Source organism: Nylanderia fulva, unplaced genomic scaffold (assembly GCF_048542155.1).
Source record: "Nylanderia fulva isolate GAGA-0341 unplaced genomic scaffold, ASM4854215v1 Scaffold27, whole genome shotgun sequence".
NCBI classification, from domain to species: Eukaryota; Metazoa; Arthropoda; class Insecta; order Hymenoptera; family Formicidae; genus Nylanderia; species Nylanderia fulva.
The window spans coordinates 582,578-598,333 of record NW_028190336.1 but is presented as its reverse complement, the minus strand read 5'-3'; the positions used below and the strand labels follow the sequence as shown (position 1 = coordinate 598,333).

The 15,756-nt window shown below is 38.9% G+C and overlaps 1 protein-coding gene across 3 annotated transcripts in view; it reads left to right on the top strand.

The window, feature by feature from the left end:
• Nucleotides 1-15,756, top strand: part of CARPA (Carbonic anhydrase-related protein A) — a 133,620-nt gene that overhangs the window by 47,714 nt on the left and 70,150 nt on the right. For all 3 annotated transcript variants that reach the window (XM_029303531.2, XM_029303530.2, XM_029303529.2), the window contains exon 2: nucleotides 10,764-10,811. In XM_029303531.2, the coding sequence (XP_029159364.1) occupies nucleotides 10,764-10,811 (48 nt within the window). The remainder of the gene's footprint in view (nucleotides 1-10,763; nucleotides 10,812-15,756) is intronic.

Here is a 15,756-nt window from a genome sequence, read left to right as displayed (position 1 = left end):
TACGTGTCCTAATGCCGCCGCGGGGAAAGGTGTTTACGAGGGCGTATTTACGAGTGCGGTGCCTGCGCCCCTCGTTTTCTCTCACGTAAATTTAACATCAGTGGCGTAGCCGTCCGCTCTGTCTGTCGCAACAAAGGATAGTAAAATGTCGCCAGACGCTTTTCACCTACACACGTATATGTGTACGTACACGCTTTGCGATAGCATAATGGATAAATGCCATAAGCTACCGTCGTGGAATGGAAAATTGTAAGATGATATCAAAATTGAATTCTAGTTTTAGATAACCAAAACATGGTAAGGAAATTAGTACACGTATAATAATGTCGATGAGAATAACGTAACGCTAAATTAAATATGTAATTAAATATAATTATATATTAATAATGAATAATGAAAAATCTATATATATTAATTATACATATATAAGAAAATAAATATATCGAATTGAGCTCTCTGTTTCTATATAAACGTCGTATATTATATAAGTTGCACGGATGGATTCACGTTTACGATTACGCGCACATACACGAGCTTTACGAGCATTATTTCCATATATTTACGAATTCGCAAAGTTTTATGAAAGTTATATACGGAGCGGCATACGCTATTATACGCGGTGATACCGGTAAACGGAAAAGCAGCGGAAGAGCTTTTTACGCCGCGATCGACGCCGTTTATCTACGAAATCTCTTTCGCGAGTGGCATTCAGCCGAGGGTTTAAAGGAGCCATTGAGTCGAGCTCCGGTGAGAATTTCACCTGCCACTTCGATTGTCCGCTAATCCCATTGGCCAGTCCTCGAGAGGGTGAAGAAACGGGGTGACGAGACGATTCGATTCGGCCCTGCGCCGTTTCTGCTCGATTCCGAAGGAAAGGAGGATGGGAAGAGGAGGATGGCCGGAGAACCCTCGAGTAAACAAAGGAGGAAATGGGGTAAATAAAAAGCAACCGCCAAGGAAAGGACGGGGGAGTCGACCCGGGCGCCGCTGTGTGCACGTATTCACACACGTGAGAAACGAGTCGCTCTACAGGGTGTGCCTTTCAAATCTATCGAGCGTCTTGGAAATCCGGACAGAGATTTATAATGCGTTCGATGTTTTTTATATAATCACAGAAAAAAAGAAATCCTTGATTTAAGTATATTTTTATTCTTGAACGCTATTTGATTGATTTAAGCATAGAATGCTCTTTGTAATCACAAATTTTCATTTGCTTTAATAATAAATAAGTTTGTGTAAAGTATATTTTATCCTTAAGATATATTCTTGTTTTAAAAATCGCATATGGTAAAAACAAATTTAGTCACATTTGAACTAAGAATTATTATATATACTTGAAAGTACCGCTTATATCCGATGCACACTTGTCACTTGTCCTTGCAATATTTATAAGTAAATTTCAGCTTCAACCAAGAATATTTTGCACTTTGTTTCAAGGATAAATTATCCTTTATCCAAAATTATTTATATTTGGTGCTATTATAAGGATAAAATATACTTGAATCAAGGCATATTTGCATTCTTTCAAGGATACTGTTTTTTCTGTGAAGAATGCAAATATGCCTCGATTCAAGTATATTTTATTCTTATAATAGCGCCAAATATAAATAATTTATAATTATTATATTTATAAATATTGCAAGGATAAGTGACAAGTGAGCATCGGATATAAGCGGTACTTTCAAGTATATATAATAATTCTTAGTTCAAATGTGACCGAGTTTGTTTTTACCATATGCGATTTTTAAAACAAGAATATATCTTAAAGATAAAATATACTTCACACAAACTTATTTATTATTAAGGCAAATGAAAATTTGTGATTACAAAGAGCATTCTATGCTTAAATCAATCAAATAGCGTTCAAGAATAAAAATATACTTGAATCAAGGATTCCTTTTTTTCTGTGCACGCGCACATGACATTTTTATTATAATATTCAGTTTTGTAGAATATTATTTTAGAACACCCTGTAGACGACGGGTTACACGTGTGAGTCTGGCGCACACGCGCGTTTCTCGATTCCGAAAGCCTCGGAAGAGAACGGAGGAACGCAAGGAGCTTTCGCGTAAGAGAGAGGAAGGAAAAGGAGGCCGACATAGCGAGGTCAATGAGAAAAATGGGCGTGGGGAGAGAAGTTGCGGGAAAGTAATCCGGACCAGCGAGCGCGCTTTATAGTTTTGTTTATTCCCTCGCATACAATTACGCTGATGACGCGGAGTAAACCCGGCTCTCGTGCGCGAGACCTTTATTCCAACAGAAATCCCGTCTTCCTTTTCTCTCCTTTTCGTTTTCATCCCCCTTACGCGCCGCAAAATGGAAACGACGAGGACGATGGCTAAAACGCTCGTAGAACGGCGCCGCGGAAGATGAGGGCGCCGAAACGAGACTCGACGGCGCCTGACGCGGCCCGTCGCGGCGCCGCTTCGGCGAGAGGGTTGTAAATTCGAGAATGGATGGGGATCCGCGCGAGCGGGGATTAGGATTAAGGGGACCATCCTGTTCACGTATTTACGGCCACGCTTATTTCAGACGCCGGTTCGATATCCTTTCGGCGCGATGCGGCGGCACGAGGCGTTCAAGTAGTAGTATAGCTTTACGTTTGGTCGGACTGACGAGTAGCGCACTCGACGATTGTCGAACCGAGGTGTCTGATCGATGAACGAGAGTACTTTTCGAGATTTCGCTTCGCGCAGCGAGAACGTATATAGTGTAAAATGGATTGTTTTACAAATAATAAATAATACAATACAGCGTAGTGATCATAAATTAATTTTTTTTTTTTTTTAACCAGAGAGTACTTTCAATTCGAGATTTCGCAGCTTCGTGCAGCTTCGAGAACGTAGTATAAAATGGATTGTTTTAAAAATAATAAATAATATAATGCAAGTATGTAGGTAATATATGATCATAAATTATTATTATTTATTTTTTTTTTTATTAAAGTGTTTTTATTTTAGAAAAAAACGGATAAGCGGTTATTAGAGGTGCAGTTCGCGTGTGAATTATGCATGTGAATTACGCGTAAAAAAATGGCTTACACAGTTTACACGTAGACGCACGGACTGTTCGCACCTATAAACACATAGCCGACGGCATTTTGAATCGCCCGAGAATTCGCGTGCGCGTGTGCGATTTATTGCCGCTGTCGTCGCAAGTGCACGGCGATATCAAGCTTAACGAATCGCATCCGTTCTGCTGAAACTACACATTAAGTGAATATCGAAGGGTGAAATGGTGTACGCTTTTCACAATTTTCCATCGGTTTTTCATTATCATAAGTGTAATATCCTCGACAAAAATCACATTACGGTTAAATGAATATTCGATTAGGTGGAATCTAATATTATTCTCTGATATTGATAGTAGTCTTTTCTTTCTGTCGAAGCAGTCAATTAAACACTAGGAATAAATTATGGGAAATCGATGCGATAAGCGTATGTTTTGATCTGTCTAATCTTATATTTCCCTCTCTCTTTCTTTTCTGATCGTTTTCTTCCAGTATAGTCTTACATTCAATTATACGTTAGAATTAAGAAAAAATCGATTGATCGGAAAGTCTGCTATTAAAAATATATCCAGAGATTTTGAGAATCTATGTATGTATGTATGTATACATATGCATATCGCATCTTGTGTTCAAATATATCTTTAGTTACATTCTATATCTATTCGCGGTTTTTAATCTGAATTACATTACTATTATAAATATTACTATTTATAGAAATTCCCCTTTTGCGCGCCGTTAGATATTTTTAGATATAAAATTATAAGGTCTTCTCTCTTCCCCTTTTTCTCTTTTATATATAGCTGCGCTTTCTATTTATATAATTTTTCTTCTCTTTTTTTAAGAAGCATACATTCTATTTATAGAAGTACACAAGATATAAAAAATAATTAATATAAAGAAGAATATATATAATGTTCATGTTTTTATTTTTCTAAAAGCATTTAAGGCGATGGAGTAATATAACAGCTGATTTTTTAAAATACTTCTTGTTTATACTGCTTATATTTTATCTTTAATTATTCTTAAAGCACACGAGACAGCCAGAATATTAAACGCTGTGTCTCAAAAATGCGAGTAAATACAAGCATCGAGCGTTTATTTCTGCAAACCCCAAAATTGAAATCGATATGAAACAAGCTTTAGGTACATTAAGCTTTACATTTGATCGCGTAGTGTTGAATAGGGAATGAAAAGCCATGAATATTATTCATATAATAAAATCGATTGCAGCGACTCGCGCTAGGTAAACTCGAAACGGACTATACAGCTAATTCGGCGAAATCAAACAGGCGATGGGAGTAAAGGCGAAATAAAGGCACGATGGTGAGAAGAAAGACAGGGTCGGTCGGTTGTATGCGGACTGAATTGTAAACCAGACTGAACTTTTCGCCTTCTTTCCTGGTCGTTGCCTGAGGCTAGGGACGGCTGGCGGGAGATGAAGTTCGCTCCTTCTTTAAATTACATTTGGCCACTCGTTTGGACACCCCGACTCTCACCTTCTTTCTCGCTATCTTACCATTCTCCGTGTAACCCATTTCGCGTCCCTTTCGCTCGGGTGCGAACGAATACCGCGGTTCTACACCCCATTCTCACATCCGTTGGACTCTTCGCGACCAACATATGTAGGGAGTAAAAAATTTGCTTGCCATTCGCTTCTCTTCTGCTATAATTTTTAAGTATTTTTAATAATCTTTAATAATTATATATTTTTATTGATACATGTATATATAACATATGCATATATTAGTCTCAACTTTATAGAAAAAAAACCTAGACAATTTTTATATTGAAAAAGTAACATTTAAAAAATGCTTTGAAAAAGAAACAAATTAGGTATTCTTACGTAAATTTTCTATTGTGAAATTATAGAGTTATATGTACTTTCATGTTAATAAGATAAAAGGATTATTTCTATTTATTTACAGACAATTAACTGTGTAAACTTTGTAGAGTAAACTGAGTTTGCGCGTCGAAGAATTGCGCGTATACCTTCTTTACTTTCTTATAGAGAACAACATCCTTTATAAAATATTATAAAAAGACTGAGACGTATTGCATTTTTATGGAGATTTTTATGTTTCGAAAAAGCTTGTTAGCATGTGAAGTTGACCAGCTTTTGTACTAAACTCCATTATAAAGGAAATTTACACGCCGGTCGTTTAAATGCACGAAGGAAAGAATACTGTCGGTCATTAACTGTCTGGTGAGTGTATGCCGTCGTCGTCGCTCGTACTTCTTTTCATCTTTTAATCCGGGGAGGCTGCCGTATATATATATATATATATATATATATATATATATATATATACGTGTATACTATATACGCAAAGGCCATCCGGCCCTTTAGAGTCATCCGTGTCGGCGGTGCTCGTCCCGGACAAGCGGCCCTTTTCGGGGAAAAGTTCATTTACACTTTTGTGCTGCTTCAATTTGAATTTATCCGTTTATACGGGGCGGCTCTCTATGCAAAAAAGGGGATCCTTAGCTGTGTGCGGCCGCGCCGTTATATAAAGACGTATGGATGAATATGCATGTATTCGGCTCACGAGTGTGGTAATATGGTAACGCGCGGGCACGCTACGTAATAGAAGAATAAGTATTAGAAAATTAGTCGGGGGTGGGAGAGGGCGCGATGATCTCGTTCCGCTTTCACGTCACGTCGTTCAAGGGGTCCCCGGTAATTTCGCGCCGCGCGTATATACGAATAGAATTACGCGAAATTATAACGTGCCGGGGAGATTGCCGGCGCGTGCGAGCTGTATCGATTAAACCGTAATGCAAATATTGGAATTCTCTCTCGCGGTATGGCATGTGGCGTTTATTTTTATTTTTCCGAAATAAAAACTTTGGGACGCCAACTTTTTTAACGCGAAAAAATACCACTAAGATCAAACTTGTAATATATTTATATATCTCACGAGACATGTAGCTTAAAATATTAAAATATGACCGCTCACATTACAAGCACAGAAGTGTTTCTTATCGTTCGAAGGGAAATATCCTTGGGACTCGCGCGTTTATGTCTAATGTTGATCGAGATTGCCATTAGTTTATTCCGAAAATATTTCGTGCTCTATGCGGACCGACCGCGAAATAATTTGAATATACGCGATACGGTCTACGATGGTTAGTTATAGACTTATTTGATATGCCCCTTGATAAAAGAAAGAGGCAGCGGTGATAGTATCTGCGCCGTTATTTGCCCAGTCTTATCTTGGCGAAACGGCGCGCCGGCATTTGTGGACTGTAATTTCGTATGGTTTCACAGCGATCAATTTTAATGTTTAATCAGTATCGGGCTCACGTGCCTTTCATTTATATCACGAGAAATATTTACTTAAATTATCCGCGCCGCGGTGCTTTAACACACTCTCGCGTGCGTTAGTTTCCTCTCTGGATAACCTCGGGGCGCACCTATACGATTCTAGCTCCGCACTTTCGAACCGTGATTCAATTTTGTTTCACTTTGTTCGCTACATACACGTTACGTGTCTTTGCTCCCGCGCCTGACCCGAAATTAATTTAGCGCAAACACTTCTCCCTGATTCGGCAATATCATCTATCCCATCGCATATCGCGAGATGCCCGCAAAATTGGCTTACTCGTGATACTGTTTGTCCTAAAAATCGTACGAGGAATCGATTACTCGTACAATTACTCGCACAATGTTGACAACAAGTCATTCGTTTATTCGAGAAAGCTTACGTTCAAATCCGGATTCGGAAAATACAAATTTCTCATTTTTTCAGAACAGGAAAAAAACGAGGAGAAAGAAGTATGCTATGAAATGAAAATAAAATCTTGATTTTATATCTATATAGTGATTAAATTTGCCTCAGATAAGATAATCTCTTGTAGCGGTTTCTTTTTTTTCTTTTTCGATCTCGAGCACGTGACATGAATCATTGAAAGCTTCGCGGAAAATTATTCCGCCGATCTCGTTATTCCGACGCGTGTCAGCGTACGCGGAACCTTTTCCCCGATGGGAAAAGGGTTCGAGAAAGTGGCATAATGGCGATGGTGAGAGCCGCGTGGCAAAATAGACGTTCTATCGATTCCGTGCGTAATAAGAGTAACAATTTTCCGAAAGGGAAGCATTATATGTAAGTGCGCTCTCGCCGATATATACCGAATTGCTTTTACACTGTCAGGTGGACGGTCGCTGCCGAGAAATTGGCGCAGGCATTACCCCGAGGCGAGGAGCTGTTTGGTTCTTTTTAAAACCACGCGGAATTTCCCCTATACAGCTCCGACGCATGCGAGGCTGCTTTTGAGAGTGCATTCTTGCAGCCGCGAGACTTTTATTGCCCGTATAATTGCGTAATTCTTATGTGAACGACGAGTGTGCAATTCGATCTTCTCTCTTTTTCTCTCTTATTTTCTCTCTTCCTTTTGTGCACACTGAATTTTCGCATCGCAAATTTTATTCGAGAACGCGCAATCCGCGCTCTCGTAACGGTATTTCTCTCTTTAACTGTTACTCTCTTTAACTTTGGCATTTATTCTTTGCTTTGAAAGTACATAATATGCGAATTGGATTGCTACCGATTGCACGAATTATTGTCGCGTTTGTTTGATGTTCGTGTAACATTTTCGATATTTTATATTTTAAACAAAGTCCTCCTGTTTTCGATTTCGCGTGTCGATGTAGTTGGAAGCTATCATGTTTTGTAAAGGGATACATATATAACATATAATACGATTATACCTTTATTAAATATTTTATCCCTGTCAGTTTTTATCGTAAAATTTTTATAAAGTGTCCAAAAAATTATTTTGTGAAACGCAATCAAATATTTTGATACATTTTAAAGGTTAAGTTATACATTTTTGGAACAAATTATAAAATAAGAAAGATGTCTCGATTTAAAGTAATATAGATTTAAAATAAATGTTGTACAATAATAATTAACAAGTATAATCTCATATCTATATTTTTTTCTATTAATTTATAAAACACACATTTCATAATTATAAGAAAATCCAACGCAGTTTCCATATAGAGATGAACTATTCTAACATATCTTGTTAAGTAAATATTATTAAACTCTTGTTCGGAACGTTTTCGAGATTCGTCTTGTATATAGCATTCGCAAGCGAAAATGTGTAATCAAGAAAGTATAACATTTCGTTGTTGTTATTCGCTAAAAGGCTGCATCTCTCATGCAACTAGAGAATTTAAAAACGAGAAAGGTAAAGGGAAGAGATGCAAGATAAAGAGGGCAAAAAGAGCGCGGTCGGGGTTCGCTCTGGCCGCGCTTGTGCATACCGTTACTACTTAACGTAAGTAGTTCGTCAGAAGCAGGTCAGGCATCGATGCGTGCGGAGAGGAGAAGAGAAGCGTATAGTCCCGATGCATTTCCGGGCGCACTTCATGGGTCGTAACGCGATTACCGAAAGTCTCTCTCACTTTCCTCATTCCGATAAAGTTCGCCGGGGTGGTATCGAGCGCGATTGAGTCGCGAATCGAAAGGAAGTTTTACGGTTGCCTCGCGCTGCGAGAGTCTTCCCGACGATATACGTTGCGTTATCGACACTTTTGCGTTAAAAGCGTCGGAATAAAAGTATCGGGCCCGTGTTCGCGCAAAGACATATATACATATGTGCGAGATCCACGCGCGACATGAATGCTATCGTATGATTGAAACTGCCTCGGTAGGAAGCACCTCATAAACGTATCTCCGCGCGTGCGAGGCGGTATTAAATAGCAAATTCATGGGTTTTTGGTCTAACGAATCTATCGATCTTACGATTTGTCACCTTGACGTATGGTGTGCGCCGGAGGAAGAGAGATATCGCACAAAATTGGAAATTTGTGATAAACGACTTTTGCTCAAGGAAAACCGACCTCTGAATTCTTTCCAGCTCTAATTCTTATTAAACTTAATATCGCATCGTTTTTTTATACGCCTCGTTTAAATGACTTGGATGTATTGTGAAACGTAATGAATGATGGATGACAAGTCTCATGCAACACCGCGAATGAAATATTTAAGTTTGACGTGTTGTTCGTTTAAGATATCAAATACGCTGAAGGAAATGTCACGGACAAAATTGCAGACTGGGTCACGAGACTAATAAACCTCTTTATTGTCTCGTGAAGAAACCCATCTGCCGAAAAATCGAGATAAAAATGTTTTAATAAAAAAATATCATGTCAAGACGAGAATAACGCTAGACGAACCGTCTGCCAAGAGACAAAATAAATCCAACAATAATATCTCTATTAAGGTCAACAATAACTTTATGTTTAGAGAGCATTAACAGTTATTTTTGCGATGCTATCATTAGCAATCTTATATAAAATTTAATGCAGTCTTGTCGAAGATAGATTTGAAAAATAATGTAAAAATATCATGTATATGACTTATTCGCTTGCTCTGTTTTCGGTTCGACAACGATTTTAATATCACGAGTCCAAGACTCGCGCGAGCAAGTCTATTCTCGAGCTGATAATATCATCTGTCCAACATGACAGTGACGAACGTCACCATCGACTATGCGTTTCTCGCGATATTCCATTTGTATTCGTACTTGACAGCCAAAGTTTGCACGTACTCCATCCGATGTACGTAAGGAACCGGATTTCACGTGACGCATCAATTCGCGAAGTCGAGACTCTTACCTTCGACGTTTTTAGATATAAGTCATTCATCTCGAAAGGTATGCTACGGAGAACTCGGTCTTGATAAGCTCGCCAAGATCGATATATCGCATTAGTTACATCCGCGTCACGTCGAATTTTTCCTCGGCGATGCGTTTCTTTATAAACTCCCGAAATCGGCGCAAAAATTCCCGGACACCCTGTAGATCGCCTGTAGAGATGGTATGCACATAATCGCGTAGGTTTAGTTACAGTGGCACGTGCTTGCCAGGTCCATTAAGGTGTACACTGTCCAATCAGCGTGCATGTATGCCGTGTCGCGCGCGGATAAACATGTGTCGCGTCAGATATTATAGACACGAGTCGGTAGTCCGTAACGGCCGATAGATCATGAATGCTCCGAAACGGAGCAGATGCTATAAATATCTTCCCGGTATATATACCGGGAAGAGCGGAGAGAGGCACGCCGAGATTGACAATAGAGAGAGGCGAGAGATCCGAGGTAGCCCGAGAAAGTTTTCCAATTTGAAGCAATTAGTTTGCAGTACGACGCTGGATGGCATGCATCCAGATAATCGAATATGGGTCAGCTTCTAAAGTGGTATGGGGTCGATGGTGTACGCTCGGAGAAGCTGTCAGAGAGGGAGAGAGACAGAGCGAGTTTCCCGCATGTGTACACGTGCGAGCGGGTCAACTCCGTCGCACTTCGGGCATGTATGACGCGTATAAAACCACGTGGCACGATTCGAGAACGGTTGCCTTAGAATTCTCGCCCACGGTAATCGATTGATCGATCGTTCTTCCCCTATCCCCCCCCCTGATCTACAATTGCAATTGATCGATGCATCGGTCACCATCCGGTCCGACCCGTCGCGCCGTCTTCGGTGCAGTGATAGAGCTTTAAAGTTTCCCGCCGTATATATATATATATATATATATATATGTGTGTGTCTCGCGGGATCTCTCGGGTTTGCTCGAGCGAGATATACGGAAAAGAAAATTGCGATATCGGAATCCAACACGCAACGCACGCGTGTCATACTTTAAGTGATAATCGCTCTCATGTTAACGTTAATAGTTAAGCTTAAGTAGTTGAATTTGAAAAAAAAAATTAATAATTTTCTAATTATTTGTTATTTTTATTTACAGAATCCGAAGCCAGTTGGGAGGAATGGTGGACCTACGACGGTATTTCCGGTGAGTGATCTTGTCTCTCTTTTATCTGTGCAATTTAATAATAAAAAAAAAAAAATCTTGATGAGAAAATGAAACTATTGTGTCGAAATGCTCGACACCTGTTAAATCCTGTATTCAGTGCATGAAATACTAATTATTGTCATTATGACTATTTAATGGTCGTTCGCATTACTTGTTTACCGCCGAGAGAGCCGCGAAAATTTTTTCACTTTTCTGACGCTTTTATATGTCGCGCGTAATTTCCGCGTTCCTCCCTTTTTTAGATATTTCCGACTGTCGCGCGACGTGATAGACAAAGTAGGAAACTTAACCAGCTCGTTGCGCCAAGTTTGTTCATTTCGCACAAAATTTTCGTAACTTTACTACCGAACAGCCTAGGTTAACGCGACGTTAATAGCAGAATTAATGTTATCCCAAGAATCGTAGCGTGTAAAGTATAAATTACATATATAATTTTCTAATACAATATCTCCGAACGCGTATAAACTAATCTATCGCGCGCTAAATCTCTACACTTCCTCGTTACTCGCGATTAAATTATGATTAAAAGCTAGTCTTGCAAAAAGTTGCCCGATAAAGTTAACGCAACATCGATGTGCCCTCTCAAATGCGTTATTCGCGATGTAATTATTATCAAATTTCTGAGAACAGAGGATGTGAGCGTTTTGCAAGCTCAACCGGTCGTTGCAGCTTCCTAATTTTCTTAATTTTAAGTTACGAGGCCATCGAGTGCCTCCGGGCACCGGTGAATTTTTTAATCTCAGCGCTCTCTTCTCCTTTCCTCACCGTCGTAGTTTTTATTAAAAATAAGGCGAGCGCCGATAAGACTGCTCCCGTGTCGGTCCGGAATCTTGAGTTTAGTGTTGTTCCGCCCCATGCGGGCCAGCTGCCACACGAAAAACAATGCCGTATACTCGGGCGTTGAGACGTTCGCATAAAACGCGAAAAATTTCGCTTCCTTCTCCTCCCGTCACCACCCCCTGGTAGTCGTCTGGGTTCACCCATTCCCTGAGTCAACTCCCACCCATCGCGCGAACCCTACAAATTTCTCGTCGGCCTGTTGACATTGGAGAGGAAGTTGTTGATCCCATTTCGGAATTTACGAGCGCCACCAGAATTTCGTTATCGATTAGCTCGAGTGCCGCAACGAAATTAACTTTGTCCCGCGAAGTGCCAGCAATATTGTTATCACAAGCGATATTCTCGCAAACGCGAAACTCGTCGTCTTGTTTTTTCTCTACTAGTTGCCAGTCGGCGTGTAGGTTTGAAAAAAGTGATCCGAGAAAAACGTGATAATATCGCTTTAATAAGATGAAAAAACACCAAATATTAGTTCAGTACCTACTACCAACGATTATAATAAATATAGTTATAATTTATTATTAAATATATAAAATGTCTAGTTTAATCTTATATCTTATCTTAGCCTTATTAAAATTTAATTTTCTTAGAAATTTCAAATTTAAGTGTTTTTTATTTCAATACTTTATTCCTTTAAGATCAAACAATCGAATTGCGTCGCGCGCAAGCATGGTGGAAGAATTTTTTAGTCGAGATAATCCGCACTTTAAGCGCACCCGGTACGCCGGTATCGGCTGGCTGACTTATTACCGTGATCGGTAGCGGATAGGAGTCGATTTTTAGGGTTCACCGATGTCTTATATCGCGGGCAGATGGGCTTCTCGTTTTACAACCAATAAGCGCGCGCCCTCGGTCGCGCACTTTGAACTGTCGTTACGTACTTTGCTTTCTTCCGATTTATATAGGGCTTTCCTCGGGATTTACCTCGCTCTCTTTCATCTAAGAAATCTTTTGACAAATTTGGAAGCGAAGGTTTTCCCCAGCGAAAATGTTATTACTCGCTGTTTTTTCGCCAAACTTTTTAGCGCATTTGACACTATATCTCCTCGGAAAATTTTTAGTTGAAAATACCGTCAAAGGAAAATATTCTTGCATTTAACTCAGAAATGAGATTTGTTACCTATCTGTGCATCTCTGGAATTTAATATACCAGAAGCGCTTAACAAATCTCGAAAATTTTATTAGAAAAAAAATTAACTACAAGTCGGAGACAAATTAAAACTTTATACACGATAATTTTTTCTTAATAATTTCAATAGATTTCTTCAGTACACCATTATATACATATTTTACGCGAGTAGCAGTAGAGTGGAAGGTTGCCAATTTCATAAAATGTGCGCGAGCGCAGCGTGCATGAGCAATTGCATTTGCGCGTATATTTACGCGGTAGCGGAATAATCTGGTTACGTTGCAACGCAGATTGCGCGACGTGCAAGTTGAGCACTTATGTCTTTTTCGACCTCAAAATGCACCGTCGCGGCAATCGTGTTTACGGGGGAGACTCTGATTTTATGAGCGACGCTTGCGTATAGTACATGATATATCTTTGATTTCGCCCCGAGGGCGCCCGGGCAAACTACCCGGTAGCTGAACTTTGCCACCGTTTGTTATATTATAAATGTGGGACGAAGGGAAAAAAAAAGTTTTTAGATATATTGCTTCGATTATATTCGCCAACGTATCGCGTGTTCCGAAGACTTATCGCTTCTTTTCTCAACTATAAATACCAAAGAAAAAGAAAGTAAAATTAGCTTGCTTAAAATAGCAATATCGGCGTGTATTTTTATTTTGTAAAATCGCGTCGCTGATCTTCAACATTCAAAATTGTTTAATTTTCTTGATTATTTCCCAAAGAGCAAACGTCATTTTACCACGACAATGCATTTAAGTCGCGCGTCCCGTATCGATCTTTAAAGATTAAACGCAGTTACCACTCGGCAGCAGATTCCATAATACGTGGGAATACTCGTGGTTGCGGGAAATAGGTCGCCGGGATTATTAGGGTCGAGAATTGCAGCGGTGTCAAAGTGAATCATCGTGCGAATAAAAACGCGCGCAGCGAGATGGCTTGCGAGAAAATCTTCGCGAATGCAAAACTTTTCCACGACGACGACGGGATTAAGCTCGGCGCGGGTCCTCTTTTGCTCTCTTTCCATGCAACTGGTAGCATTGGCAGTGCACCGCCACTAAGCGAACAGTTTCTTGAGCCCTACGCGAGGTTGTGGAGATGAAATTTCCGTCGTACGGCGAGAATATGTCTTTCCGGCTAAAGATGCTAAAAATGTAACGCAGTTCTCGAAATATACCCCACTCGTTGCATTTCTAGCAGAAACTGATATTACAAATCCGATACAATTCTTAAATTTAGATTGGATCTATAAATAATGATATCTCTATATATAATGTGATGAAAACGCGAATAATATTTATGTGAGATACATATGAAAAATAAAATTTATTTTGATGATTGACCAGAATTCAAAATTCAATTTTTTTTAATTATTGTTAGAGCTAGGTCGCTTAAAAAAAAATATATATATATGTATAATACGAGAAGAATGAGAAAATGGTAGTTTGATAAAATAAAAAATTTGAGTGAATTGAGAAATGAAGCGGTTTCTTGGCGGAAATTGTGAACAGTCTGTTTCCTTCTTGTCATCCAAATATTTACTCGAATGAATGGCCTTTTCAAACTCTCGGCGTTCTCGAGCGAGCCTGGGCCCGGGTTTGCCTGTTAAGTTTTGGCTAGTAACTGAGAGTGCCCGACTACCCGGATATTTGCACATCCGCGTTAAATCACTAACACTAATGTATTTATGAGGGAGAAGTTAGACGAACCTCCATGCAATACGATAATTGAAATTACCGCGCAAACCAGTTTACCGGCGGGAATTGCGGGCTCCTACGTTCTAAATATTCGAAAGCCTCGCGATATTTGTACAGCTATATATAGAGGATGTTTGCCAGTCGGTGGGACAATACCGGAAAATATGTAATTCCTTGTCATCCTAATTCTAAACGCACTTGTCTTGTCGCAAACTTTAGCCAAACATATTCGTCGAATTTTTAGAAAAAAATTCGCAGAAATATTAGGCAATTATTCGTAATTTTTGTGACGTTTCTTTCTTACGATATTAGAAGACGCAAATTTACATCTTGATATTTTTTTGCTCTTTCGATTTTTTATGGTTTGACAAAAGGATTAGAAATTTTTAAAAGTCGGTTATCCAGTCAGGATCCTTATCCAAATTGCGGTGTTGTCCGCTGTTCAACAAGCGTGAAATGGCCGGACTCGACGTTTGAATCCGAACGTGAACAAGGCGAACGGAAATATCGAAATACGAAAGCAAACAGCGAGGCAATTTTACAAATGGTTGCACGAATACTGAATGTTCCCTAACAGCGGAACAGAGAATGCTGCATAGCTTTATATAACTAAAATAAATGTGCAAAATGCAGACGCGAAATTAAAACTCACTTTTGCGGTATCTTTCAAAGATTGAAGAAATTATTAATATATTTGCATACAAATGTTTGCAAATTATTTCGGTCGAACGATAATACCTGAAATTGAATTTTCCTCGATAAAAATTATATAAAAGATAGCTATTTACTAATTGCCTTATTTATTATATATCCTTGACTTTTTATATCAAGTTCACCTAATAAAAAAGAATTAATGTTTTTAAATAATATTTGATATTTTTATAAGTATCGCGAGGCTTTGATATTTAAATTAGCGCTATATATGTATACATATTTTTAATTTGTTTTCATGTATTGAAGCATGTATCTTGGAATATTCTGTATCCCATGTACAATATAAAAATCTTTGATAAAAATAATATTTCTGTGAATACTTAATACGAATATTCCATCTTCTGAAATATTCACCGCGTGTCCTGCAGATCATTTCTGTAGGTCATACTTTTCGTGTCACACATGAATATTTCGCGACGCTATCTTTAGAAAGCTAAATATAACATATGCGATCTCTACATTGCGCACTAAATATTATTGTATATAGTATATATATACAGAATATTAAAAATATATTTAGGAATTATATGGCAGAATTCTGTCA